Raw genomic sequence first — 27,330 nt, forward strand, 5'->3', positions numbered from 1 at the left:
TGTTTCCCTTATGTTTTGTAGACTGTTTTGTAATTTTTTTCCTCCATACATAGTCTATTTGTTTGGTACTTTTCATCTCATCAATGGGTTTTTTTTGTTCCATTGGAAATGTCGGCAATATTCAACTAAATTAATTAAACTTTAGTTTTACAAAGGTTGCAATTGATTATTTTATTTGTTTGGAGTTGGATTCGTTTCAATAGGAAGAGTTATACCAAATCGTGAGGCCGTCTCGTCTTTATTCTCACTCTTTTTTAGTAGCTTTATTTTATGGACTTCGTATTGACTTACCCTATGATCTATCTATACTTCTCTTTCTTCTTTATAGGGCCTAAACTTGTCTAACATACCTTTCGTAACTTCTTTGTTATAGGCTGCTTTTTGTTGCTTGATTTGGGAAGATTTGTAGTGTATTGTGATGCTTGACTTGAGAAGATTTGTAATGTATTGTAATTTTGTATTTTTACACATGTATATTGACATTGTTGGGGACATTTTCTTTGTGTACATTTTCAATTTATAATTTTAAGACAGCTAAATTTTTATTTCATTTCATTTCGTCTTCCTATTTTCTAGAAAATAAAAAAAGAAAATTGCAAATAGGTAGAAAATAAATAAATAAAAATATTTTCTATACAAAAAAATAATTGTAAATAGACAAAACTATTGATTTAGTTGAATATTTTTTTTTCAAATACATGCTAATATTTAAAATCTTAATTTAAATTACAGATGATATAATGTTTTATTTATTTATACTAAGATTTTATTACAAAATAAAATTCACATTCGATAAATAAAGTTAAGCACTCTTCATCAAAGTTGAGCACTTTCTTTTTATGAAGATGTGAAGGATGGAAAAGATTTGTCCGAATTTTTCTTGGAGATAAAGAATAAGAAATAAATCTTAGAAAAATCCAATAATCTCAACTATTATAATTATTCATTTGAATTAAGTTAACCTTTGATTACGTCATATATAAATATATTCAATAATATTATCTTTTGACATAGTAAATAATGAAAATAAGCCTAATATATATTCAATAAATAATAGAAGGAAGGTTGTTCATTTTATTGCAATATGACATGTATTTTGGTGGTATATTTTACAAATTGAAAAGAATTAGAGTTTTTACAATTTTTGAAAAGAATCTGTTATGTTTAACCAATCTCATTTAGAAAAAAAATTGGATCAGATACTCCAAATACAGACAATATAACTCTCCAATAATTTAACTCCCTAGATAATAATTACCAATTCAACTGCTTTTATTGTGCACCAAACGTCCCCTTGGTAAAATTAAAAATTTTACATTACAACAAGTAATGTACAAAAAAAAAAATCTAAATCCAATTTGTTATAATGGGACAATTTGATTGAAATATTTATAAGATACATACAAAGAATATCAAAGATAAAAGTAAGAATTTCATAATTTCAAACAATTATGTGTCCCTAAACAGATTTCTTAAATATATAATATATCCTTGCACTTCACTTCAAACATCTATTTAACTAAGCAATTACATACTCATACTCACTAACTCAACTCGGGTTAAGAGGTTAGGGTAATTAAAAATTGATGTTCCTTTTGTTGAATATAATTAAAATCTATACCTATATACTATGTTAAAAGGGGCTAAGAGAGAAATTTTTATGACATATTAAGTAGATAATTTAGATTCTATTTTATATTTTTAGATTTATTGTGTTAAATATGTGTTTGGTAAACAATTCGGATTATGTTTCTGAAAACTATTTTCAAATTGTAATCCAAATAATGTAAATTGTGAAAACAATATTTTTGTCTTTTCATTATAATCAGATTTTGAATTTTGAATTTTAGAGTGAATTATGTTAAATAAAAATAAAAGCACTTAGAACTACAAAATGTCACGTTATAAGCTCAACTAATAGTTTGAAAAGTAAATTATGTATTATGTAATGTACCATAAATTATATAATATTACAAAATAATAATTACACAAAAAATTGAACATAAAACATGTTCATAAATAAATTAAATAATAGTTTGTTGTCAATTAATATTTTGTAACTACAACAAGTTTATGATTTAGGGAGTGATATTTCTTAGTTGGTTGATTATGTTGAGCAGATTCCCTCCTTGTCCGTGGGTGCTCTCCTTTGCTTGGTGCCCCACGTGAGGCAAACGGAGTTGCTCATAGAATTGCTCGAGCAACCATGTCCCCCGAGGCGGAGGGAAAAATCCGAGGTGTTCTAGAGACTAGATTTTGATTAGTTTTTTTAATCTCATTCTCCTTAAAAAAAAAAAGTTTATGATTTATAAATATATTATGAATCACATTTTAAACAATTATTTAAATTAGAATCCTTTTTTTTTTTAAATCTGCTATCAAACACATATCTGAAAACATAAAATACTTTTTATTAAATCTCTTATTTTCAAATTTCGATTTTCAAATTCTTTATCAAACAGGTCCTTAACTTTTTTCTTTGTCCATAACTTTTTCAATAAAGACCATTTTACCCCAAACTCACGCCCCATCATGCCTTATGTACTATCCATTTTTGTTCTGTTTTTTCTTCTTTCATGCCTTATTCATCATTCATCTCTTTCTTTTTCTATCTTTTTTTTCATTTAATTTTACCTCCCTTTTGGCATTAGATTTTTCAACAAATATTCTTAAGAATCTTTAATATTAATATTGTTGTTTTTAAAATTTATTAGAGAAATATCGTTGTTTTGAAACTTATTAGAGAAATATTGTTGTTTTGGGAGTTCGAGGCTAGAAGTTGAGGGTTGAGGATTCGACTAATGTAGAGGTCGAACGTTGAGAACTCGACAAACAAAGAAAAACTTGGAAATAAGGGTTGTCTAGGGTTGAAGTTTCGACATACATAATTCAAAACTTCAACCCTCGACAAGGAAAAGAAAATCTCGCTAGTTTAAATCGAAACTTCAACCCTCGACAAGGAAGATTAGTGGGTGAAGCAGATTGTAAAAGAGAGCGAGATTGAGAGCGAGATTGTGATATTGAAAGCGAAATTGTAGGAGAGAGCGAGATTGCAAGCGAGAGTGTAAGAGAGAGTGAGATTGTAGGATGGGACAATCTCCAACGTCTATGGAATGTATACGTATTGTAGGAGAGAGCGAGATTGTAGGATGGGACAATCTCCAACGTCTATGGAATGTATGCATCTCGCTCTCTCCTACAATCTCGCTCTCTCTCACAATCTCGCTCTCTCAATCTTGCTCTCAATCTTGCTCTCTCTTACAATCTCGTTCTCAATCTCGCTTTCTCTTACAATTCAAAATTCTGCTATTGTTGTTATTTTTTTCATTAATGATTACTAGCTTTTTTTCTCATTGGTCATGTATATATAAATATATATATATTTCTATGGAAAGTAAATAAATTTATTGTATATTTAATTTTTTTTTATTATAAAGTTGTACATTATTCTTTTAATTAAGTTGTATATTATTCTTCTAATTAACTTATACATTATTCTTTTAATTAACTTATACATTATTCTTTTAATTAACTTGTACATTATTCTTCTAATTAACTTGTACATTATTCTTTTAATTAACTTGTACATTATTCTTCTAATTAAGTTGTACGTTATTCTTCTAATTGAGAAACAAATATTTTTTTAGTTGAGAAATAAATATATATATTTTTTTAGATCATGGCTTTAAACACATGACCTGTTGATCCCGATGTTTTATACGACCAGTCCATTCATCGATCATCTGTTGTATGACAAAATTGTACTATTGGAGAAATATCTTGCAGGCGTTGAGAGGCAGTTCTCCAGCGTACTATCCCGCTCCACCCTCGAATACTACCGCTACTGCGCATATCTGGATTCTATGGGGTTGCCATATTAGGATTTATTCAGTTGGACTGGCATCTGATCACAGCCTTGGGGTGGAGCATGCTTGGCATCAACAAGACCTGAGGTTTGATAGATAGTCAACAAGACCTGAGGTTTGATAGATAGTTGGGCCTCTCATACTTTTGTAACTATGGGCTTGGGAGCGATTTCCAACAATGGCTCCATATCTACAACATGTTAATGACGCTCAATTGGTTGGACGAGCCTACGGTTCTCGGTATGTTGTTTGAATTCAATTTAATTTTTATATCATCGATCTAGTTAATTTAAATTATAAATTATCAATTTAAAAATTTAGGTGGAGAGACAAATTTTGTGTGACTAGGACAACCACACATGTAGTCAGCCAGTATAGATACATGTTTGATCTGCTTCAACCTGAACAGGTACATTACACTAAACCTAATTGATTATTTTATACACATTTTTATTGTATTTATCTTTAATATTCTCTAATATAATATTTTGTGTTTCAGGTTATTTGGGAGCCGTACAAAATTATTATGCATACTTTGCCTAATTTTTATACGAATGGTCAAAACATATGGTAGACGATGAGTCCTCTCATATGTTTTCACATTGGTGAGTGGCATCTTCCTGACAGGGTGATGAGACAATTCGATTTTCAACAGAATGTCCCATCGCCTTGTAATACTGAACTCGTACTGCATGATATTGACCTAAGGACTGGAGATTGGTTTGAAAAAGTTGCACATTTGGTAGATGACACTATCGTGCAAGGTTTATTGCAGTGGGGGTTTCTCTTGAATAGTTTGACACAGATGTCACTCCAGAATATATTCATTGGTATAATAATATCACAAGGCGCTACGTCACTCGTCCGGGAGTAGCTGTGGGTCATCTGGTAAATGAATATTATCTAATTATTTTTAATTTAAATTTATTTTAAATATTGTCTAATTGTTTTATAATTCATAGAGATCGAACAACCATAGACTCTGTGAGGTTGCGAATGATCCGAACCACTATATGTAGTGACAACCAAAGCTATATGGAGGAAATTCATTATATGTACGATATACCTATTGTTCCTCCACCAACTCCTAGACGTAGAGGACCTGTTCGGGAAGAGGATGAGTTTGATGAGGTTGCACATAATGTGGAAGAGTTTCCCCCTATGATGCAGACGCAGAGTCAAACTGATTAATCTAATGATGATGTCAGCATTTGGTTCAGGACATTATGACTCAGAGGCTGGTCCTTCGTCTTCATATGTGCATAACATGGTCAGGGTTGTGGAGAGCATAATGAATATTTATATTATGAAGCACTTGTAGAGGTATCGGAGCAATATTAAGAAGAACCCGAGCAACCTCAAGTTCGAAGTCGACGACGACAACCAGCTCGAAATCGACGACATCCGCCTTATGGGACACATTGATTTTTGTAATTATTTTTATATAAATGAGATATTTAATTTACATTTTTTTTATTTTTATGAGATATTATTTTTTTAATTTATTCTTTTTATATATTATGAATAGTAATTATTTTGATATAGTAGCTTTTAAATGTCACTGACATAAATAATAACATCAGATAGTCTAAATCTAAAAAGTTAGGTAAAAAAAACTTCAATATTCAAATTTACATATTTTAGATAATAATTTGGGGACATAATAAATCAAATCAACACTCAAAATCTTCACATGCAAGTCTATAAATAAGACTGTATTATTGATATAAAGAACATAAATTTTAATCACAGTAGTGAGGTCAATAGTTTAAAAGATTTTACAATAATGATCTTGGATTCCTTTTATACATTTGGTACCAAGATTTTGATGGAGTTTTTTTTTTAATTATAAATAATAATAAAATATTTTTAGAAATTGTTGCTATAAAATGAAAAATTAAAAAAAAAAAAAAGAAAGGAAGAAAGAAAGAAGAAGGTGGAATGTATAATAATTAAAAAAAGAAAAAAAAATTGTACAGATATCTCGCTCTTGCTCTCAAGATCTCATTCTCGCTCTCAAAATCTCGCTCTCTCTCATAATCTCTCTCTCTTACTCTTCCCTCTTTCGTTCTCTCCCAATACAAAATTATTTTTAACACATCAAATAATTATGAGTGTTATGAGGAAGGTCTCCAAAATGAGGAAGGTCTTTCGTTCTCTCCACATCAAATAATTATGAGAAAGGACTCCAGAATGATAATTAAACAGACTCAATAATAATATTAGGGCAAGGTCAAGGGTTCAAAGTTCGACGTGCAAATGTAAAGGGAATGGGGAAGGTCGAGGGTTCAAAATTCAACCCATCTAGGTCGAATTTTCAACCCTCGACTTATTTTTTTTAAAAAAAATAACAATATTTTTACAAATAGTTTGAAAACAACAATATTTTCCTAAATAGTTTCTAAAATGATAATATCCTTTTAATTTTCCCTACTCTTAACCAATTTCTTTTTGTTTTGTTTTATTTTTTTTTATTTTAAGAGGATATAATTATTTACTAATTACTTATTTGAGAACCCATATAAATATCATTAAAAAAACTATATGGTGTTTTTCCTTCCAAAAAGTCGTAGATAATTTATTAATAATATTTTGTGAATGTTCAATTTTTCTTTCCAAAAGAAACTAGATGATACATAAAAATAATTCTATTTTGTTTTACTTTTTTATTTTTTTAAAAAAAATAATGGTTTTCTGGTATCTTATTTAAAAACATATTTTAACAATTTCTTCTATCGCATATTCACATTATTTTAAATTATGTTCGATTTTTTTTTTCTCGTTTCTTTTGAATTGTTAATATTTTGAAAAACTAAAAAAAATCAGTAAAGTAAATTTTAAAAAAATTGAATATTAGTTTCTTTGTTTCGAAGCGCTAATATTTATTGGAAAGAATCAAAACAAAAAAGTTCCACAATATTTTAGTAGATACAATGTAATTTGATATTAAAAAGATTCTCAAGTATATACCATTATTAAAATTTCTAATAATTTATTTTCATACCAACATTTAAAATGATAAATGAAAATATATCACTTCAATTTATCTTTTCATTTTTTTAAACATATTTACAAAAATTATATTGGTTCAACCTTTTACATTTCACTCTATGAAATTATGCTTCAAATCTTTTTAACTACATCGAGCATATTTCATATATTTTATAAATTAACTAAATAAAATATAAATATAGTCTTAATCATCATCTATTCTATTACTTTTAAATTTTATGTTAGATATTTTGAATTTAAATTAAAAAAATATATTTATTTTGAACTTTATGTTTTAAAAATTTTGAACATGTGCTATACACGTGTCTCCGGACTAATATATTTAAATCGTAAGGAAAACATACTAGTGTAGTGTACATAGGATGTGGAATGGGGTACGGTTTTAAAATTTTAATGCAAAGCGGCTAAGGTTTGTAATTAGAGGCGATGAATTAATAGTTGGTATGTAGATGTAGTGTGGCTTGTGAGGTTTGACAAGATAGACTGCAACGCCCATCTCCTTCCTCCTGCTGCCTGCAACGAAACTAACTGCAATTAAATGGCGGTTGACTCTTTTACATCTCAAAATTAAATTTGGAAAATTTTGCATTATAAGTGAGAAAGTTTGGTTTATGTTCATATCTATACTATACATATGTGGTTGAGTTAGAGTTACTGATTTAAAGAGAAAGGTCACTGTTCCGCCATTGAAGGTAGGAGCAAGCTGTCGGCCTTAGCAATCAATGCTCCTACCAACATCTACCAGTTCCCATTAATTACGGATTACAAGTATGGGATCTTTCTCCTTCTCCTTCTCCTTCTTCTTCTTCTTCTTCTTCTTCTTACTCTGTTTTCTCTTTAATTCCTTCCAAAAGTTTCATTCAACTCAACTTTTCATCGTTCATACGATTCGTAATCTTCACTACTTTCAGGCTCTTTTTGCATGGGGTTTCCTTTTTCTCTCCCACGAATCTTCTCAATCTAACTCACACGATATCCATTTCACTAATTTCACTCTCCCACTTCTCTCTCTCTCTTTCATATATATACACTTTTTTTGGGTGGGAAAACAGAAGGGTATTGGAGGAATTGGGAGTGGCGGTGGTGGTGGTGGTGGCGGAGATGGAGATTGAGGCGAGCAAGTCGACGGGGAATGGGGCGGTGGGGATTGGGTTGAGTCCTTTGAGTGAGACGCTATGGCGAGAGAAGACGAATACGGAGATTGTTGGGGATGTTTCAGCGAGATTGACATGGAAGGATCTGACGGTGATGGTGAGTTTAAGCAATGGAGAAGTTCAGAAAGTTTTGGAAGGATTAACTGGTTATGCTGAGCCTGGAACTTTCACTGCTTTAATGGGACCTTCTGGTTCTGGAAAATCTACTCTTCTTGATGCTCTTTCTAGTCGTCTCGCTTCTAATGCTTTCCTTTCTGGTACGATTCTCCTCAATGGACGCAAAACTAAGCTCTCCTTCGGCGCTGCGGTCTGTTTTCTTCTGTTTTTCCCTGTTTTCCTCTGTTTTACTATTGGCTCTTCTGATAATCTTTTTTTTTGGGGGGGGGTGGTTAGGTAATCATTTCTTATAAACATGATTAATATTGTGTATTAGCCAAAGGGTTTTGAAAGTTGTGTTTTAATTTCATTATATCGAGTTAGAATTACGTGGGCGTTTCTTGAGTGGATGATTACTGCGTCTGTTCCCCTCTGTTTTGCTCTGTTTACTCCGTCTTACGTTGTTCTGCTTTACTATTGGCTCTTTTGATTACTGGGGTTTTTAGGTAATCATTTCCCATAAACATGATTATGATTGTGTATTCGATAGGGCTTCACTATATTGAGTTAGAATTACATGGGTGTTCCTTAAGTGGATGATTATTGAATGAAAAACGGTTGGGAACGTTTTTTGCTTTTTCTCGGGAAACAAACAGAAATACTCAAGTGTGATTTCGTATTTGTTATGATTCAATTTTCTTCTCTCAGGCTTACGTGACTCAAGATGATAACCTAATCGGCACATTGACGGTGAGGGAGACGATAGCCTATTCAGCTAGGCTTCGTCTCCCGGACAAAATGCCATGGGAGGAAAAACGAGCTTTGATAGAGAGCACCATTATCGAGATGGGTCTTCAAGATTGCGCCGATACGGTCATTGGGAACTGGCATTTGCGTGGAATCAGCGGCGGCGAGAAGCGGCGGGTTAGTATTGCCATTGAAATTCTCATGAGACCTCGATTGCTCTTCCTCGATGAACCCACTAGTGGACTCGACAGGTAAGTCGAAACCCTAACCCTAGAAATCAAATCATCACCGAAAATTGCTTAAATTTGTAATGTGGGTTATGTGACTTTGGTAGTGCTTCTGCGTTCTTTGTTACTCAAACGCTGAGAGCTTTATCGAGAGATGGAAGAACAGTGATTGCCTCAATTCACCAGCCGAGTAGTGAAGTTTTTGAGCTGTTTGATCAACTTTACTTGCTTTCAGGAGGCAAAACTGTGTATTTTGGTCAGGCTTCAGAGGCTTATGAGGTGTGAATTCTTCCACTTTTGAGCTAATGCGAGTTATAGAGTCGAGTTGTTTCGCCATTGTTGGGGGTTTTAATATTGAATTGTTGATCTGTGCAGTTCTTTGCTCAAGCTGGCTTTCCCTGCCCTGCTTTGAGGAACCCTTCTGACCATTTTCTTAGATGCATCAATTCAGACTTTGATAAAGTGAAGGCCACTCTGAAAGGTTCTATGAAATTAAGGGTATATTTTTTTTTCCAATGAAGGTTCTATGGGTTAAATATGATAGCAAATCATGTTTTTCCTAATTAAAGTTGCTGAGATAAACAATAACAGTGAGAAAAATTGAGGCTAAATCATATTTTTTTGTCTCTAAACGTGTATGCTAATTTGGTATATAGGAATTAGGAAGATTTAATCATTTAATGTCCCCCGCTTTGTCAAGCTTAGTGCTAAGCAGTGTTATTGAGGCGACTCTGGGCACGCGCCTGAGGTGAGAGGCGAGGCGACCGGAACCCTCTGTGCCTCATCTGTCACTGAGGCGTGCAGGTTGAAGCAGGCGCTCGCCTTGCGCCTTGGCCAATGCGTGTGCTTGGGTGAAATTTGTCCTTCCGTCTCTTTCTTTTTTTTTTTTAAATTATAAATGTAAACCCAAGTAAAAAGAGGCCCACCAAATCCATGCAACCTAATATTAAATTACACAGCCAGCTATACATGAAAAAGAAAAAATCAATATAGAAAAACGTGATTGTCTCTTTCTATTCTCCACGTTTGGACTGGTTTTTTCATCTTCCAAGTTTGAAGTTCTCCTTCTCCTAATATTTTGAGATTCTTCAAAAAAAAAGGAAACATTTTCTACAACTTTTCCCATTCAAGTTCTTCAGCCGCAATTTTGAAGGGTAGAAAAAGCAATCAAAAAGGTTAGTTTGTAGACTTGGTTTTTTCCCCTTTTTTTCATTTTCGACACTCTAAATATTTTTTCATATTCAACTTTATTTATTAGATTACTATTATTAATATGAGGCTTTGACATTTGTATATAAACTTATGTTCTTCTTCTACATATATTATATATTATATATTTATTTATTTATTAATTGCGCCTCGCTTCGCTCGGGCGTCGCCTTTTTGTCGCCTCTCGACTTGAGGCGATCAAGGGACGTGTCGGCTTGAGGTGCGCCTTGCGCTTTGAAAATACTGGTGCTAAGTAAGGACAATTGAGTGACTCCACATTTTGTAGTTCATTTTCCTTTTACTAAAATGCTGATTGTTAATTTCTAATCCATGTGCTTTATTCAGTTTGAATCTAGTGATGATCCTTTGGAGAGAATCACTACGGCTGAAGCTATGCGAACTCTTATCGACTTCTATCGTTCATCACAACACTGTTATGCGGCACTAGAAAAAGTTGAAGAGATGTCTAAATTTGTAAGTCTTCAATTAGCTTGTTTAATCCACTGCCAAATTATTCCCATTTCAATGAATGAATCTTCAAGTTGAAATATTCCTGACAAATTCCATCATGTTGCAGAAAGGAACCGTGTTAGATTTGGGAGGGAGTCAAGCTAGTTTCTTTATGCAGGCGTTTACGTTGACAAAGCGTTCCTTTGTCAACATGTCGAGGGACTTTGGTTATTATTGGCTCAGGCTTGTAATTTATGTTGTTGTAACAATCTGCATTGGAACCATCTATCTCAACGTTGGAACAGGCTATAACTCCATTCTGGTATTTGATTTTGTTTACTCTGCGTTGCGCCTTCTTTTTCTTTACAACCTTATCATTCTTCTAAGAATTTCCAATTGTATAATATTGAATGTGAGAGAATAGAGATTACTTTAAGAACTAAGATTAGATTATGGTGCATCTAAAATGACCATTCTAAAGCCTATGTTTTTTAGGACAAACAGGTTTGATTGTTCTGTTCAAAAGACTATCTATAAACAAACCAATGATGACAAAAAATAAACTCAAGTTCATTGTTCAATACTAACAAGTTCATGACTTCATGTATCTTGATCTGCTATATATGGTGTAGGCAAGAGGATCTTGTGCATCTTTCGTCTTTGGTTTCGTTACATTTATGTCGATCGGAGGATTCCCGTCATTTGCCGAGGATATGAAGGTAAAATCCACTGTGAAACACACTGACAATTCTGCATCATCTGAATGATTCAAATTTTGAACATGACTATTTTTTCCCAGGTTTTCCATAGGGAGAGATTGAATGGTCATTATGGTGTTGGTTCATTTGTCATCAGCAATACAATCTCAGCCATGCCATTCCTTATATTAATCACCTTCCTTTCTGGAACTATTTGTTACTTCATGGTTCGCCTTCATCCTGGCTTCGAGCATTACTTGTTCTTTGTGCTGTGCCTTTATGCTAGCGTCACTGTAGTTGAAAGCTTGATGATGGCCATTGCCAGTGTTGTCCCCAACTTCCTCATGGGCATTATCATTGGTGCTGGAATTCAGGTAATTTCATGTTGTGTTGTGTAATCATTTCGATTTCTTCATCTTATATTTGTTGTATGATCATGGCAGGGTATTTTCATGTTAGTTTCTGGATACTTTAGGCTACCGAATGACATTCCGAAGCCATTTTGGCGCTATCCGATGTCATTTATCAGCTTCCATTTCTGGGCTTTGCAGGTAAATCAACAAACAAACACCTTAATAATCAACAATTTCTCTGTTGGTTTTCAAATAAGGCTTCATGATTGATTGATATATAAACAAACACAATGCATTTTCAGGGTCAGTACCAAAATGATCTACTAGGCTTGTCATTCGATAATCAGTCACCAATTCTTCCAAAGTTACCGGGCGAGTATATCCTAAAAGTAGTGTTTCAAATCGACTTGAACCGATCGAAATGGGTGGACCTCAGTGTTCTTTTTAGCATGATAGTAATCTACCGTCTCATCTTCATCATAATGATCAAGATTAATGAAGATGTGACTCCCTGGATCAGAGGATACATAGCAAGGAGAAGAATGCAGCAGAAAAATGGTATCGTGAACACAACAGTTGCCCCAGATGGTCTCACTCAGTCCCCTTCTTTAAGGAGTTATGTTGCCAACCGTACGACGAGAACAAGTAGGAGGTAAAGCTGTGCTTCGTAACGGTATCGAGTTCATTTTCATATTAATATGACAAGAATTTGCCTGTTTTAGTGCAGTTTCTTGCTACATACATATAAAAGAAGTTTAATGTTAGGATTTGAAGTAATTTATAGTAAGACACTATCGGTTTTTATATAAAGTGCTTTTTTACTGGAAGCCACCCCCAATTTTCATTGTGTTCAAGATTCGACAAATCCCAACGGAATTGTTGTTATATGTAATTAACAAAATGGTCATTTTCTTTATAAGTATATAGAATTTGGACATTTTGAAAGTACATGGATCAAGCTGAACCAAATTAAAAATAATAGATCAAATTGAAAATTTGATATAGAAACTAATGTAATATTTAAACTTATCATGAATTACCAGAAATATTGAAGTTTAAATAATTGAATTATACTATGGGACTTTGCATGGGAACGATTTCATATCTTATAAATATCGATTCTTATATTATTTATTTAATTAATATTTACTTTCCAACGAAATTGTATAATAATATGCTGGTGTATGATGTGGGGGTTGGATAATCGATTTTTTGAAGTGGTGATTGGTAAATTATCTATCAATCTATTTTCCAATTGACTTATTGTTTAGAGATGATTACATGAAAAAGAAAAGTGGTAACACCTATACAAAGACAACTTGAATATACAACAAATTACAACACTGCTTTCATATTAACATTCTTAAATTTATATTTTTAAAATGTGTCGTATAACTTACTAAAAATTTAAAAATTAAATTATATGATGGTCAGACATCAAATTGGAGGAATGAGATTTTTTCTTTTTTGGATTAAGGAAAGGGAATTTATAATTTAATCCCCTTCTTTTAAAGGATCAATCATTTTTCAAATTTACAAACTAAGTTGATTGTATAATAATTTGATGAATAAAATAAAAATGATCATTCTAAAGATTACTGATTTGATCTTCCACTACCATACTAGTTAAATAAACTAATAGAAGATCAAATTACACAATTTCTTGGGAAGTATTACTTTGAGCTATACATTTTTACAACATTATACACATAAAAAGAAAAAAGACACCCCAAAAAAGATGATGAAAGTGGGTATTTCAAGTCACTAACGACTATAATTTAAGATGCATCCTAAACTTATAAAAATGAGAATATATTTATCAGCTTAGAATGACTTTTTTTCTTTTTCTTTTTTTTCTTTTTTTCTTTCCTTTTCGAGTGTTTGCTTAAAATCATTTTTTCAATAAGAAATTAAAAAGTCATTCTAAGCAAATTATAATAATATAAAAGATTATTTTGGATTTTCTCGATGAAATCCAAGACATCATTAACATTCAGATTCGGTTGATTTTTCTAAATATTATATAATCTTTTCAAATCTTATAAAAAAACTCTTATATCTTTTTCAAATTTTCTCAAGTTCAATTATTTTTACCTAATCTTATATCAATTTTTACATAATTGTTCAAATACTCTAATTTTTATTTTCACAATTCTATGAATTTCCAAATAAATTTACCAATTATGATTTTTCAGATGGATCTCAAGTGTATTATGATTCTAAAATTTTGTAAAAGATCAAATTTTACAAATAAAAAAAAATTAAAATTTGGAAAAATATAAAGAATCTTGATGTTAATTTATCCGAGGTTTCACCGAGAAAAACACAAATATTTAGAATCTCAGTGTTTGTTCGGGATTATCCTTTGATCTGCAAACGGTGAGAGTAGTCCAACAGCACTGCTCAAACATAACCTTACAAGATGGAACTCACTCCTATCCTATTTAGGGTTAGCAGATAGGTTGTTCTCTCAAGTACTGACTCCAGGTCTTGAACGATTGAGACCCCGCCTTCTCATGATAGAGAAAGGTTTTGATTCATAGAGATCATGAATCGGAATTGTTCATTTGAGGATCAGTAGGAACTTAAGGAACAATATTTATTCACAGGGGTAAAACGATATTTTTGATTTAGCTGTGATTACGAACAACCTGTGAAATGATCGACTTACTGATTATGGTTATTAAGTGGACATAGTATATCTACAGTGAGGGAAGTTCAACTATGGGCTATAGTGGAGTGTTCCATTACTTAAGGAACGAGGTTAGATCAGACTAATGAATTTAGCCGATTAATCTCGAATCGTTGGAGCCCATGATCTGTAGGTCCGCGAGGTCCCCCTACTAGCTCGTAAATGGATAAGCTTTAGAGTAGCTTGAGAAATTAATTTGAAACGTTCAAATTAAACGGAACAAGAGAATATATATTTAAATATGATTTAAATATATGAAGATGATTATTGTGCAGAAATTGATTTAATATTTGATATTAAATTAATTATTATTTTAAATTAATTCATGAAATTAATTATAGAAAATCATTTTTCAAATTTTATTAATAAAAATAGTTTTGAAATCATTTTGTGATTTTGAAAAGAAAAATGAAAATTGGTTTTTGCATGTTGCACAAAATGGAGAATGCAGATTTTCCATTATCTTCATCTTCATGCTCACATAAAAGCCATTAACTTCTCTTCATTAATTCTCCAAGCATGAGCTGCAAGCCATGCACTTCACCTCTTTGCATGTTCATCTGTAACATATAAAGAAGATTGGAGTCATTTGAGAGAGAATGAATGCAAAATTTTCTAGAGAAAAATTTATGTGAGAAGAAACCGTTCTTCTTGTCCGGCTGCTATGGGTTCTTCATTGTTCTTCACTTTTTCAAGCTGTTCTTGAGTCCCACAACTCTGCCTAAAGCTCCAAGAGGCTAGTAGGGAAGGCTTTGAGGTGGTTCACGGTGATTTCTAGTGAAGACTGCTGCTGTACGTTCGGATTCTTGGAGAGTTCATCAAAGGTTTGATCTTGAAGCCCTCTTTTTAGAAGAGCATGCTATAGTTTCTACCAAAATTAGTGAGTTTGAATGCTTATGGATCCTTGATACTTCCGCCGCATGTTATTTAACTCTTTATGAATATTTGTAAAACCATGTAGCGTTGCAAGCTGCCTATTCTATCCTAGAGCGCTGGAGTTGTAGTGTTGAGCTAGAGTTGGACTTAGGTTTAATTAGAGCGTTGCGACGTTCGACAGGGCAACATCCTTCATTCCTTTGTCATTTGATCAATTTAGCTCATAACTTCATCATTTTAATGCCTTTTTGTCCCGAACGCTTAATCCGACTGCTTATACACTCGAATCCTACAAAATAATTAATTTAACCAAATTAAGTAGCTAAACAACCCTAAGTTAAGCGGAAGAAGATAGCACGTTTCCAGTATTATCAGAATCTCGTTCTCTTTAAGACGTTTCGCGACTTTGGCCAAGTGTGCAAGCAGTTCTATAGAGGTGTCACGTCATCCCTAGGATAAAACAATCTAGATTATATAAAACTGTCTCGACCAGAGCTGTATTGGACCGATAAAAAATTCACAACATTCAGACTGACTTGCTTGGAAAACTAGAACGGAAGAAAGAAATGGGGCGAGAGAGAATATGGAGATGGAGAGTTGAGTTGTGTCTGAATGTCAAAAAGGCTAAAGAACGTGCAATTGTGCAAAATGCGTGGAGCCACTGAATGTGCAGGCGCGCCCCAAACGTGCTGAAGATTTGATCAACACCTTCTGCTCGTGACACGTGGAGCGTTGAATTAGGAATTAAATAAAAGAAAAAATTAAATTAAAATAATAATAATAATAATAAATTTTTTAATAAAAAATAATCATACACATGCGATGCTTGATCGACCGACAAGTGTGGGATGTCCACCATACCTACATTTGTTATCATCTCACCCCACTAAGATATGGGTACCCCTTAGGGCCCAAACCCATAGTCCAAGGTAGTAGTATAAGAAGGAGACTCCTCTTTCAAAATTAAGCAATTTGAGATTCTCAACCAAAGGTTTTTTTTTCCTTTTTTTTTTAAAAAAACTTGAATTTTCACAAACATATATGTAGGCAAGGCTTAAGCCACCGCTCTTAAGAGGACCTCCTTACCTCAATTGAGAAAATATTGCCCTTTCAAGTTGCAATAACTTTTTAGACCTTTTCCTTTAGAAGTCTAAGGTCCCAACGCTTTTTTTGTGAAAAATAGGAAGGGCGACCAACGTACTTTCCCAAGTCGAACACCATTTTAACTTTTGAAATATTTTCCAACTGAAATTTGATGGACTAATGCAAATTGGGACTGAATAGCAAAGCGGATTTGTTAAAATTTACACATTGCCCTAAACCATTTTCATAAGTTCGGAGAATCTCTTTAATACGATTACAAGCATGAATGGAGGCATGACAGAACAAAATGTTATCATCGGCAAAAAATAAATGAGAGACACTCGAATACAATTTATTAATACAAAATCAAACAAAGAATCATTCTAAGCCTCATCATAAATTAGAGAAGATAATAAGCGACAACTTAAGCGGAGTAAACGATCGTGTAGTGTTTTGTAGGCCACAGACACTGTACTAAGTGATGAGCTAAACGATCGCTTAACTTTTTCTAGACGATCGCTTAGCTTTAGCTAAACGATTGGGCATCGACCTATGCGATAGGTTTCTGTCTTCTCCCACTTGCCCAATCGTGAACACAATTGTTCTTTCCTTCTTCGTCTGCCTCATTCCAAGTCCACATAGAACCCACCCTTTGGATTCTCACACCGAGAATACCAAGGTAACCTTCTTGGTGGTGTCATACTCAACTCGACACCGTCGAGGTTCTGTAGAGGTCGTTCATGTTGTTGGGGAGTTCGTGACCGAGGCGATCACTGAGGACGAGCGGGAAGTGTTCGTGCAGTGTTGCGGTCGTGTTGTTCGAGCGTTCGAGGTTGCTGTGTTCTAGCGTTCGTGAGCAAGGAGCGTGGAGACAAGTCGACAAACGTTCGTAGCATTCTCCTTGTTTATTTGATTATTCATGTTGTAATTTCTGTATTGATTGCGTAACTGTATGTTTTGTTTACGACTGTAATTTGTAATGTTCATTCATGATTGTAATTTGGAATTATCTTTTTTTTCCGCTGCTTATGGAAATCTCGGATTCGCTTTCCTTCACCAACGGTACGTGAATAGCTGACTAAACTCTTTAGCCATGAGATCCACCATCCGTTAACTGCCAGACATTCCACTAAAGACCAACAGCTGAACTCTTCTTACCATAAATATATTTTTGTGTCCATCGGATATAACCAATCATAAGTACGATGACCCTTCACAGATGCTCGTAAGTACAGTTGGGCCAATTTACCATTTTCTCCCTGTAGTTACATCTCACTCCTTAAGTACCATTGATTCCTCTAATGAACAATACAACATAGTCCAACTATGACCTCTCAAGCCAAAAGAAGGTGTGTGGCGCCACATCGTTCAAGTCCTGGAATCAGTCCTTAAGGGAGCTATCTATCTACTCGTCCCTGCCTCAGGGAAGGAGTGAATTCCATCTTGTGTAGCTAAGTTCCCAGCTCCCAAATCAGACGAATTCCCAAAATGGTAGATTTGAAGTGGCGACCTGGCCACTCGCACCCATACAAATCAAAAGACCACCCTCAATGGCAAGAGTTCCTAACTCACTCAGGATTGAGGTCATGTTATCTATGGTTATCCTAGTGAAGTGAAGTCTCTTTCATGAACGGTGTTATATAATGAGACGTTAATACTTCATGGTCAGGTCTTATACAAACTCTTTGTATAGAACGCCCCCGCTCGTATGTCCCCTACACGAATGATCAGGATCAGACCATTTGTGACAAGTCACAACACTTGTGACAATTCCACAAAGCGGGCCGCATCCGTAGCATTACGAGGATAAGGTTTCTCTCCTATATCCATATACTATAGACTATTTTGGTTATCACTCAAGGCATGATCCGCTTGTATGTCACCACATACATGCTTAAGTTACATATAAATAACCAGAGATTTTATGTTTATTGGTTTGTGGTAAAGAAAATAAAACAAACACCTAAGCAAAATCATAAAGTGAGGTAAAATATCATATATTATATAACACAAGCGTTCGTACAAACTGTTTACAAACTATAGGACACGAGACTTTAGGGCATCAACCCCAACATGTATATCATTGAAATTTGGGTCATTTGGGTCATTTATAACACTCTGAATTTGGTCATTTAAATAATTTACCTTAGTCCTGCATCATTTTAGAGCAATTCGCGATAGCAAGTAACAACTTCACTTATTTGTCCTCCTCATTGACAAGACTTCTATGAGATTCATTCCAACCTTGAGCTACAACATAACCCTAGTCCTTTTCTTGAAGCCAAGATTCTTCGAACCGAAACAATTTAATTTTAAACTATCTTCTATTGGTTCTCAGCTCATAAAAACAAACTAGAGTAATTGGGTGATGATCGGAAAAATTCCAATTTAAAGGAGAAACCCTCCATTCATGAAAAGGCTTAGGAATTCATTATTACCTAAAAGAGCGATCCAAATGTTTCATAATTAGATTGCTTCCGCTCCATCTATTTGACCAAGTAAAAGTGGATCTTGAGTAACCCATATCCTGAAAATTTACATAAAACATAGCTTCTCTAAAATTTTCCATATTTTGCTTATTTCTAATGGTTGTTCCCTTCTGTTCACTTTCCCACATAGCTTCATTTAAATCACCACAAAAACCGTACTTTGGCTATCTTACATGGAGCTGAATTAGGTTTAGAATCATCCTCATTATGAAATCGGCGAAGGAGGTTACACGTGATCCACTTATTCTGTCCCTCGGGGCATCCATACATCTCAGTAAATCTTCAACACTTTCCTTCCCATTGCATCAAACTATCAATATGGCTTTTTGTGAAAGATTGAATAGATATCATCACCTCCTTATTTCATAACAAGTAAAGGCCACCACTCCGATCAACTGATTCAACTGTGAAACAATAATTAAATTTTTGCCGATACCTTATATTTTCCATTATGCTCGCACCATACTTTGTTTCAGATAAGAAAACAACTAAGGGATTTGAGTTGATCATAATACGCTTGAAATCAACGAAAGCTCTCGAACTCTCCAAACTTCAAGTGTTCCAGAATATTATTTTCATGACCTCGAAATTGTTAGCGTAAGATTCATGTAAATTGAGTTATCTAATCGAGTTGATTTTTCCACCATCATATAGTCACATCATGTTTATTTTGCCATAAGTTTTAATCAAATATGTATTAGTGAAAAATGAAAATAAATCAAATGATGGCAAGCCAAGACATATCATAGAAGAATTTAAAGATCTAGAATGATATGATCTCACGCTTTTTTTTAAGACATAGAATCAATAACATTCTTGTTTAGAATATTACAATGGATCTTTATCTTTATCTTTAAAAATATAAATGGGGGCATTGTTTCTTTAACCACTCAGGAGGCTCAATAATAATCAAGATATATGTCTTCACCCCTCTTCTAGGATTTTGTAATCTACCTCTAAATTACATAATATTTTAAAAAATTGATAAAATTTCGGTGTTAATTGTATGAGATTTCACCGAAAAAACTTTAAACAATAGATAATTTAGAAAAAGTTAAATTTTTATATAAATCTTGATGGTCGATCTCGAGTGAGATTGATAGAAAAAAGATATATTGTAACGAGTTTTCAAAAGAGTACTAATTTTGATTGATGAAAAATTTGGGAAGGTTATTTGTGAATATTTCTAAGATTCTAAATTCGAATGTTTACCTTGTTGAAAATAAATAAAACATCAAATTACAGAGTTGTTTAAGAGTGAAGAACAATTTGTTTGTGAATTAGATACTAATTTGACATGATTTCATAGCTTTATACACACAAAAAGAAATGCATCTGAATATGGGACATTTCGAGCCACTCAGACTGCAACCTCAAAATTCAAGATACATCCTAAAATTATGAAAATGAGAATATATATTTATATATATGTATGAGCTTAGAATGACTTCATTCTAAACAAACTATAATAATGTGTCGATATAGACGTCGTACATTATTATTGATTAATGTAAGAGAAGAGTACTCCGGGAATCAGTATCAACAAGGCTATTTCCAACCCCACAGTAAGCTTTGATAGCACAAGGGGAATTTTGGCCTCTCTCGGTGGTGTAAAAACGAAGGTAATCTTGATGATCAAATGGGTTAAACTGCTGAGGATGTTTGTCGTCCACCAATTCTTTAGGAATTTGAATAATCCCATCGTTGAAAGAAAATAACCCCACTGAATATCTCTCTTTGTTTGCACTCACTAACACTCTATGAGGTGGTGAGTAGATCCTCCCATTGCTCCAAGCCTGTCCATTAATTAATTAGTTAGTTAGAGTTAATTGACTTAATCAAATGTAATCTTAATTTGATAAGAAGATGAAGCGAAGAGATAGTATTTTAAAAATGAACTACTCACAAAGAATGCATCTCCGGCCATGACAATGAAAGACGAGGTTGAAGAAGAAGAAGGAGGATGGTATTGAAGCCATTTGTTATCTCTTGTTTTGATTTGCAGACCATTTACTTCATTTTGGTGAAGAATGGTGAGAAAACTCTTGTCTGTATGAGGAAATGCTCCCAAATTCATCTCCTTTTCCTTGGGGACTCTGTATTTTATCATTCTCATGAGATATTTGGTGGATTCCATATGGGTTTTTAACACCTTTCCAACCCCATAGCTTTCAAACACCATGCTCTTCACTCTCTCGTCTAATTCCGATACCAATTTCGCATACAACGTCACGTTTTCACTGCAAAGTAATTATATATATATAAAAATTGAAGATTAGATAAATATGAAGTTTCATCTAAAAAGTTGAATCAACGAAGGATAGAATTACCAGAAAGGGCGGTTTCCATGAGAAGGCCACATGAGATTGGTGAAGGAATGGATATTGGTGGGGAGAATGGGATGTTCGATGCCCATACTTTCATGGATTGGCATTAGAGGGTTTTGACCAAAGTAGCCATGGTATGGCTTTTCAGACACATTCTGAATCTTCCTCTCTAATGGAACATCGAACAATTGTTTCAAGGAATGAAACATGTTCGAACTAACATCCATTGAAACGGTGTCGTATAATGCCACAAAACATCCATATTCTTCAAGTGCTTCTCGAACTTTCTCCCTCGTTAAAACCCATTCCTTCCTTCCACTCTTCAAATTCTCTGAACAAAACTTCACAATTGGGATCTCACCTCCCATTTTCTTCTTTATTGTCTTTTTACAAATCTAATTCTTCACTTTTCTTTTTATTGCCTCTGCAAAACAATGCCACTAAACCACTCTATTTATAGCCAATACACAACTCACATCCCTTTTTTTTTTCTCTCTCTCTTTTAATAAATGTAATGTTGAAGAAATTAAAGAATAATGATAATTAACTGAAATGAAGAACGGGGTGTGCTTCTTTTGTTTTATTTTATCAAATCCCGGGTTTATTATTTATTATTTAGATATTTGACTTACATTTGAAATATGATTGATTAGTTAATTAATTAAATTACCGACCACGTATTTTTCAAACATTTTTCTAATCCAAACCTTTGTCAAACAAAACAGTTTGTTAATTTAGTTCATCGCACACAGTTTTCAGCCGTCCTGTTTTGTTTTCAATTAGATTCTATTAATTATATTAAATTAGACTTGTGAAATTAATCCATTTTTCTTTAGCTTACATCTTAATCCCCGCGTTTGACTTTCTGTTTCAAGATAATGTAGAACGAATTTAGTTAAAGGATGTTGGATTAATATGGATTAGAAACACTTATTCTAGAGAATCATTCCATTTTCACTTCATCTCTAGATATTTTTCTTTCTTACTCTTCCTTGCTTGCTACTTAACCAAGAAATAACCTATACAATGAATTTGTGTTAACTTCTCATTTGTATCAATTTAACTCTTAATTTTTTTATAAAAAAATTATATGTTAGGTAATTTAATTAAATTTGTCTTTACTCATTAATTTAAATTTTTGGTCAATCGATGATTTAAGATTATATTTAGCCTCTTCATTATAATTATCTATAAAAATCATCTATCATCAATTCTCACACATTTGTAGACTCTTTAAATATAAGTTCCACAAGATAAACAATTAAAGTTTATGTATGGGCAATTCTCAAATGAAATCTTGATCGAGTGTTTGATTCACTAATGAAAGTATTGGTATTTAATTGATATAATTATAAGTCTCACAAAAAATATATATTCTTTTAATGAAAAGTAATAGATGGTATGTACATTGTTGTGTTTACAAATGTTTGAGATTTACATCGATACAATTATTATTTGAGATTTATATCGATACAATTATTATTGTTGCATTTCAATTTATACGACCCAAATTTAAGGGTATAAATATATAGGTTTCTTTCAAATTTGTCTAAATACTTATTATATCTTTTTTCTTAATTGATATTATTTTATTTTATACAGTCATTAATTTTTTAAAGGTAAGGTATGCATTGTTGTTGTTGCTTTCTTTTTTTTTTTTTTTTTTTTTTTTTTTTTTCTTTTGACGTAAAGTATTCATTCTTTTTTTCCTTCTTAATAACAGTTCAATAATTCAAATAGAATTTATTGTCATTAAATATCATAACAATAATACATAGTTATATTTTATATTAATATAATTGTTGTTATAATAAAAGTTATATTAATACTTCTTATTGGTGTAATTTATTTTAATTACTTTTTGAATATTGAAATAAATTTTTAAAAACGAAAACAATTCCAACAAATAAAATAATAATTTATAGACCATTATTTAGTGTTATATTTTGATTTGTTGAAATAAAATGAAAAGAGTTTTATATTCTAGCAATTTTATTGCAGCCATTCTTTTGGGCATTATTCTATCCTAATTCATGATATGATTAGTAGTACTTGAAGAGTGATTTATTGGGCAGAATTTACACATTTTAGCATTCATATTAATCTCAGCATTATTATGCTAATTATCAAAAGAAAAATAAAGTCAAATTACAATTTTAGCCTCTTTTACCTTGAAATATCCTTTTACTTTATTTTTCTTCACTTATATTAATTTAATTTTCTTGTTCTCTTTTTTAAAGTAAGAAAAGAAAATGTTCATCATAAAACAAAACTATGCATAAAATCATTGTTAATTCACTAAAAAGTCAAAGTAGGGTTAGCCGTTTCTCCCTCCCGGCCGGCTGAAATTAAAATTAATTATATAGTTTAGTCAATATGAATTGTTATTAATTTAATTTGGATAGCGAATTATTGTTTAATTTCTATTTTTAAAAAATAAAATCAAGTTAGCAAAAAAAAAAAAAAAAAAAAGAAAAAAGAAAAACAGAAGGTTCACGTTCATGAATATGGAACCATAGCTAATGAACAATTTTATTTTTTTTTATTTTTTGGTTACCGACTGCAAGATTTTGAGGAAATGTGGCTTTCAAGATAAGCTAGACAATGAATCATGTTGGTTTTTTTTTTTTTTTTTTGTTGGTAAAGAATTAATTTCATTTTTTAATAAAAAATTAGGGTTTAAAATGTGATGAAAAAGTTGAATATTCTTATTGACTTTAGAAGGTAATGACTAATTCTTATATTAATAACTATTTTCTTTTACTTTTAAAAAGAAAAAGAGAATATTGTCTTTCCCTAGGTAAATATCCCCATATCTAATCATAATTTTGTCAGCTCCTGCTACTACTACTAATAATAATAGGGATTTAATTATTTAGTTTAAAATTTTACATGCAGACTTTATGGAAAGGACATTATACCATACTATACAAATACTTAAAAAGAGTGCTCTACAATTTGCAGTCACACATAATGTAATGTTGACTTTATTATAAAGTTTTATAGAATGCTGGTATTATGTATACAGATTTTAAAAAAACCCCAATGAATTTTTTTGAACAATCAAAGGGGCTTTTGACATAATTTTTTTTCTTCATATGTGCATGGTAGACCCCATGTAGTATTTGGAATGTTATGGACAGATATAATAAAACAAATAGCATAGACATTAGAAAATATAAACTCTTCTTATCTTATTGGTACCACGCACCTAAATATTTTTTAGAAAGGAAGCCATCAAAGTCGTCCCTTGAAACTTCTCTAACTCAAAAATTGCAAAATAATAAAAGTAGCTTTCAAAATGTTAAATAAAATATAATTGGATAGATATTATTTTTCATAAATCAATCAATATTCTAAACAAATGTAAAATTATGAGTCATAATCCACACATGAAGTTAAACTTTCACTCAACATTCTTGTTAAGTATAAAGAATATGAGCCAAAACAAACATAACTCATCCTAACAAATATTACGACTTCGAGATGTCTGTAGTTCGAATCTTCATACCTCTATTGCACTAAAAAAATATAAGAAGAATAATAGCTAAACTTGACATAAAATTGTGGAATGTAAATAAAAAATTAAGGATAGTATAAGTCTCACATATGTAATAATTAACGAGAATGAGATTGAAATTTCTCTTCAATATAATGAATGGGATAATGTCTAGATATGAATATGATTTTGGGTAGGACTCACATACTTTTTCATTGCAAAATGTAGTAAATACAATCAATTATAATGAAGTGGATGTCACATTTTTCATATTACATAAAAATTTCTTCGAAAAAAAGAAAAGGAAAGAAAAAAAAAAAGACATAATTAGATTCTACACTGTGCAAAATTGTGCAAAATTATTTTATTTTCATTTTCTGTCAAACTACTAATGGTTGTTTTTGAAATTTCACAAACTAAAAAGAAAATACTAAATTCAAGTTTCTTGGGCTAAAAATTGGGAACTATTTTATGAAATAATAATAATACAATATCTAAAACTTTAACATGTATTACTAACAAGCTAGTAATTAAAAAATGAATTTGACCCATAAATTTAGCCCAAATTTAAGCATTTGCCCCATGTATAATTTCAAAGTTTATTATTACTATTTTAGAGGAAACATTGTGAGAGATTTCTAATATTATTAATTTAATCCTACCTCATGATAAAGGTATGCCATCCATATTTATTTTATGGTCAAGGAAGCTTAGTAATTGACATGATTTTTTTCTCTATTTTTTTAAAAGTTGAAGGTTCGATCCTCTATTTCCACGGTTGTTGTACTAAAAATTATGTTTGTTTTAGGAATATTTGAAAATATAGCGATAAAGCCCAAAGTATTTGCAGATATAGCACAATGCAAAATAATTTACAAATATAGTAAAATTTAGATTCAGCTCTAAAGGTCTATCAAGGATAGTTCATATCGCTACTAGGAGTCTAATCAATAATAGAGTATCACCGAAAGGTTTTGCTATATTTTTAATTATTCTTTATAAATGTTGTTATATACTTTACTATTAGGCGTATTAGCCAATCTTAAAAGTCCAACGAATTACAGCTACCCATTATTTTATGGGTCAAACTAAATTTTATTAAGACATAACTAGTTTATGTAAATAGTCAACCTCTCATTCTCCAATTATTGTAATAAAAAAGGTTTTTTACTAAAAAAAAGTTATTAATTAGAAAAGAAAAAAAATTGAATATACGAGAAGACCATAATGCTCAACTACTAGGGTTAGGCGTTTGACAATTAGGTTCAAATCAAATCAAATCTTTGATAAATTATGTCAACCCTATAATAAAAATTAGCATACATTTATTCGTTCTAATTTTAATTAATACAATTAAAAAATTAAAAAAACCGAGGTATTAATTTTGTTTCATCATATTATTACTTCTCATATATATATTTTTTTATTGTAGTAAGTTTTTATTATTCAGAATCATACTATATGAGAATAGTATATAATTTGATTGCATAAAAAATGAAGCGTTCCATGATGTTTGATTTTCAAGTACATGATCATCCTCATTGTATTTTCTTTTGTTGTTGTCACACTTTGTAGTTTGACATTAAAATATATATATATATATATATATATATATATATATATATAGGACACACTTCCATTTGTCACTAGCTAAAAGAAATGTAGAGCGCTCTTTCAGGTGTTTGGTATGGTATGAAGTCCTTTTCACGAAGTCTGCAACCAAAATTTCAACTAAATATAATATATATAATAAATGTGCCCTTACAACACCTCCAAAAATCCAATTCTATTATTGACTTTTCAGTTTATATTAGCTATACATCAAATGTCACGTTTCACTTATAAAATAATATGATAAATGTAATAAAAAGGTAGTCATATATATATATATATAATTGCCCAAATTTAACAAAATAAATGATAATCGACACGTCTACTTTCTCTTTTAAAGTCAAATATTTAAATATTCTATGTTGCACTAAAAATTAAGATAATAAAGTCTTTAACTATTAGTTTATAGACCAAAAAATGTATTTTTTTTTTTTTTTTGATAAAATAAGAGAATTCCAATTAGGATGTTCAAAAAATATGACGAGAAAACCAATAAACCCAACTCAACCCGTACGATTTGGGTTGAATTTAGTTCAAATAAATTAAAATTTTATAAGTTAGATTAGTTCATAGATTCATTTAGATTAACCTGAATCAACCAACTTATTATTAACTCTAAAAAGTATGTGTTTTGTTACTTACAATGCTATTATATATATTTTTTTAATTTTTATTTTAATTGATTTCTTGACTTTTTTTTAGATATTAGTATCCAACAATTATTAAGAATAATTTTTAACATTAATTAAATAAATTTTCATGATATACATTGAAATTGATTTGCTAATCTTAATTTAATATATATGTAAGAATAATTAAACAAATTCTTTTTCAAATTAACACGTTATTTCTTTTTAAAATAAAAATTTAAATAAGTATCTGAGTAATCCGAACCAACTCAACCCAAATATTCCATAATTAGGTTGAGTTGAAGTTGAATA

The 27,330-nt window shown here is 31.6% G+C and overlaps 2 protein-coding genes across 2 annotated transcripts; one reads left to right on the forward strand and one right to left on the reverse strand.

Annotated features, from left to right (window-relative positions):
• Window positions 1-7,648: 7,648 nt before the first annotated feature.
• On the forward strand, window positions 7,649-12,643 carry ABCG11 (white-brown complex-like protein). The gene is made up of 10 exons (XM_039038832.2): window positions 7,649-8,339; window positions 8,837-9,126; window positions 9,210-9,381; window positions 9,478-9,600; window positions 10,657-10,785; window positions 10,889-11,083; window positions 11,394-11,480; window positions 11,561-11,833; window positions 11,903-12,010; window positions 12,115-12,643. Exons 1-10 carry the CDS (start codon window positions 7,980-7,982, stop codon window positions 12,466-12,468), a joined length of 2,091 nt encoding a protein of 696 aa, XP_038894760.1. The 5' UTR covers window positions 7,649-7,979; the 3' UTR covers window positions 12,469-12,643.
• A 7,707-nt stretch (window positions 12,644-20,350) lies between these two features.
• On the reverse strand, window positions 20,351-21,654 carry LOC120084049 (putative 2-oxoglutarate-dependent dioxygenase AOP1). Its single transcript, XM_039039949.2, has 3 exons — window positions 21,283-21,654; window positions 20,859-21,192; window positions 20,351-20,748 (listed from the first exon to the last, which is right to left on the reverse strand). The coding sequence occupies exons 1-3, from the start codon at window positions 21,645-21,647 to the stop codon at window positions 20,458-20,460; spliced, it is 990 nt and encodes a 329-aa protein (XP_038895877.1). The 5' UTR covers window positions 21,648-21,654; the 3' UTR covers window positions 20,351-20,457.
• Between the last annotated feature and the right edge of the window lie 5,676 nt (window positions 21,655-27,330).

This window comes from Benincasa hispida, chromosome 8 (assembly GCF_027475165.1).
Source record: "Benincasa hispida cultivar pf3 chromosome 8, pf3_genome.v1.1, whole genome shotgun sequence".
Taxonomy (NCBI): domain Eukaryota; kingdom Viridiplantae; phylum Streptophyta; class Magnoliopsida; order Cucurbitales; family Cucurbitaceae; genus Benincasa; species Benincasa hispida.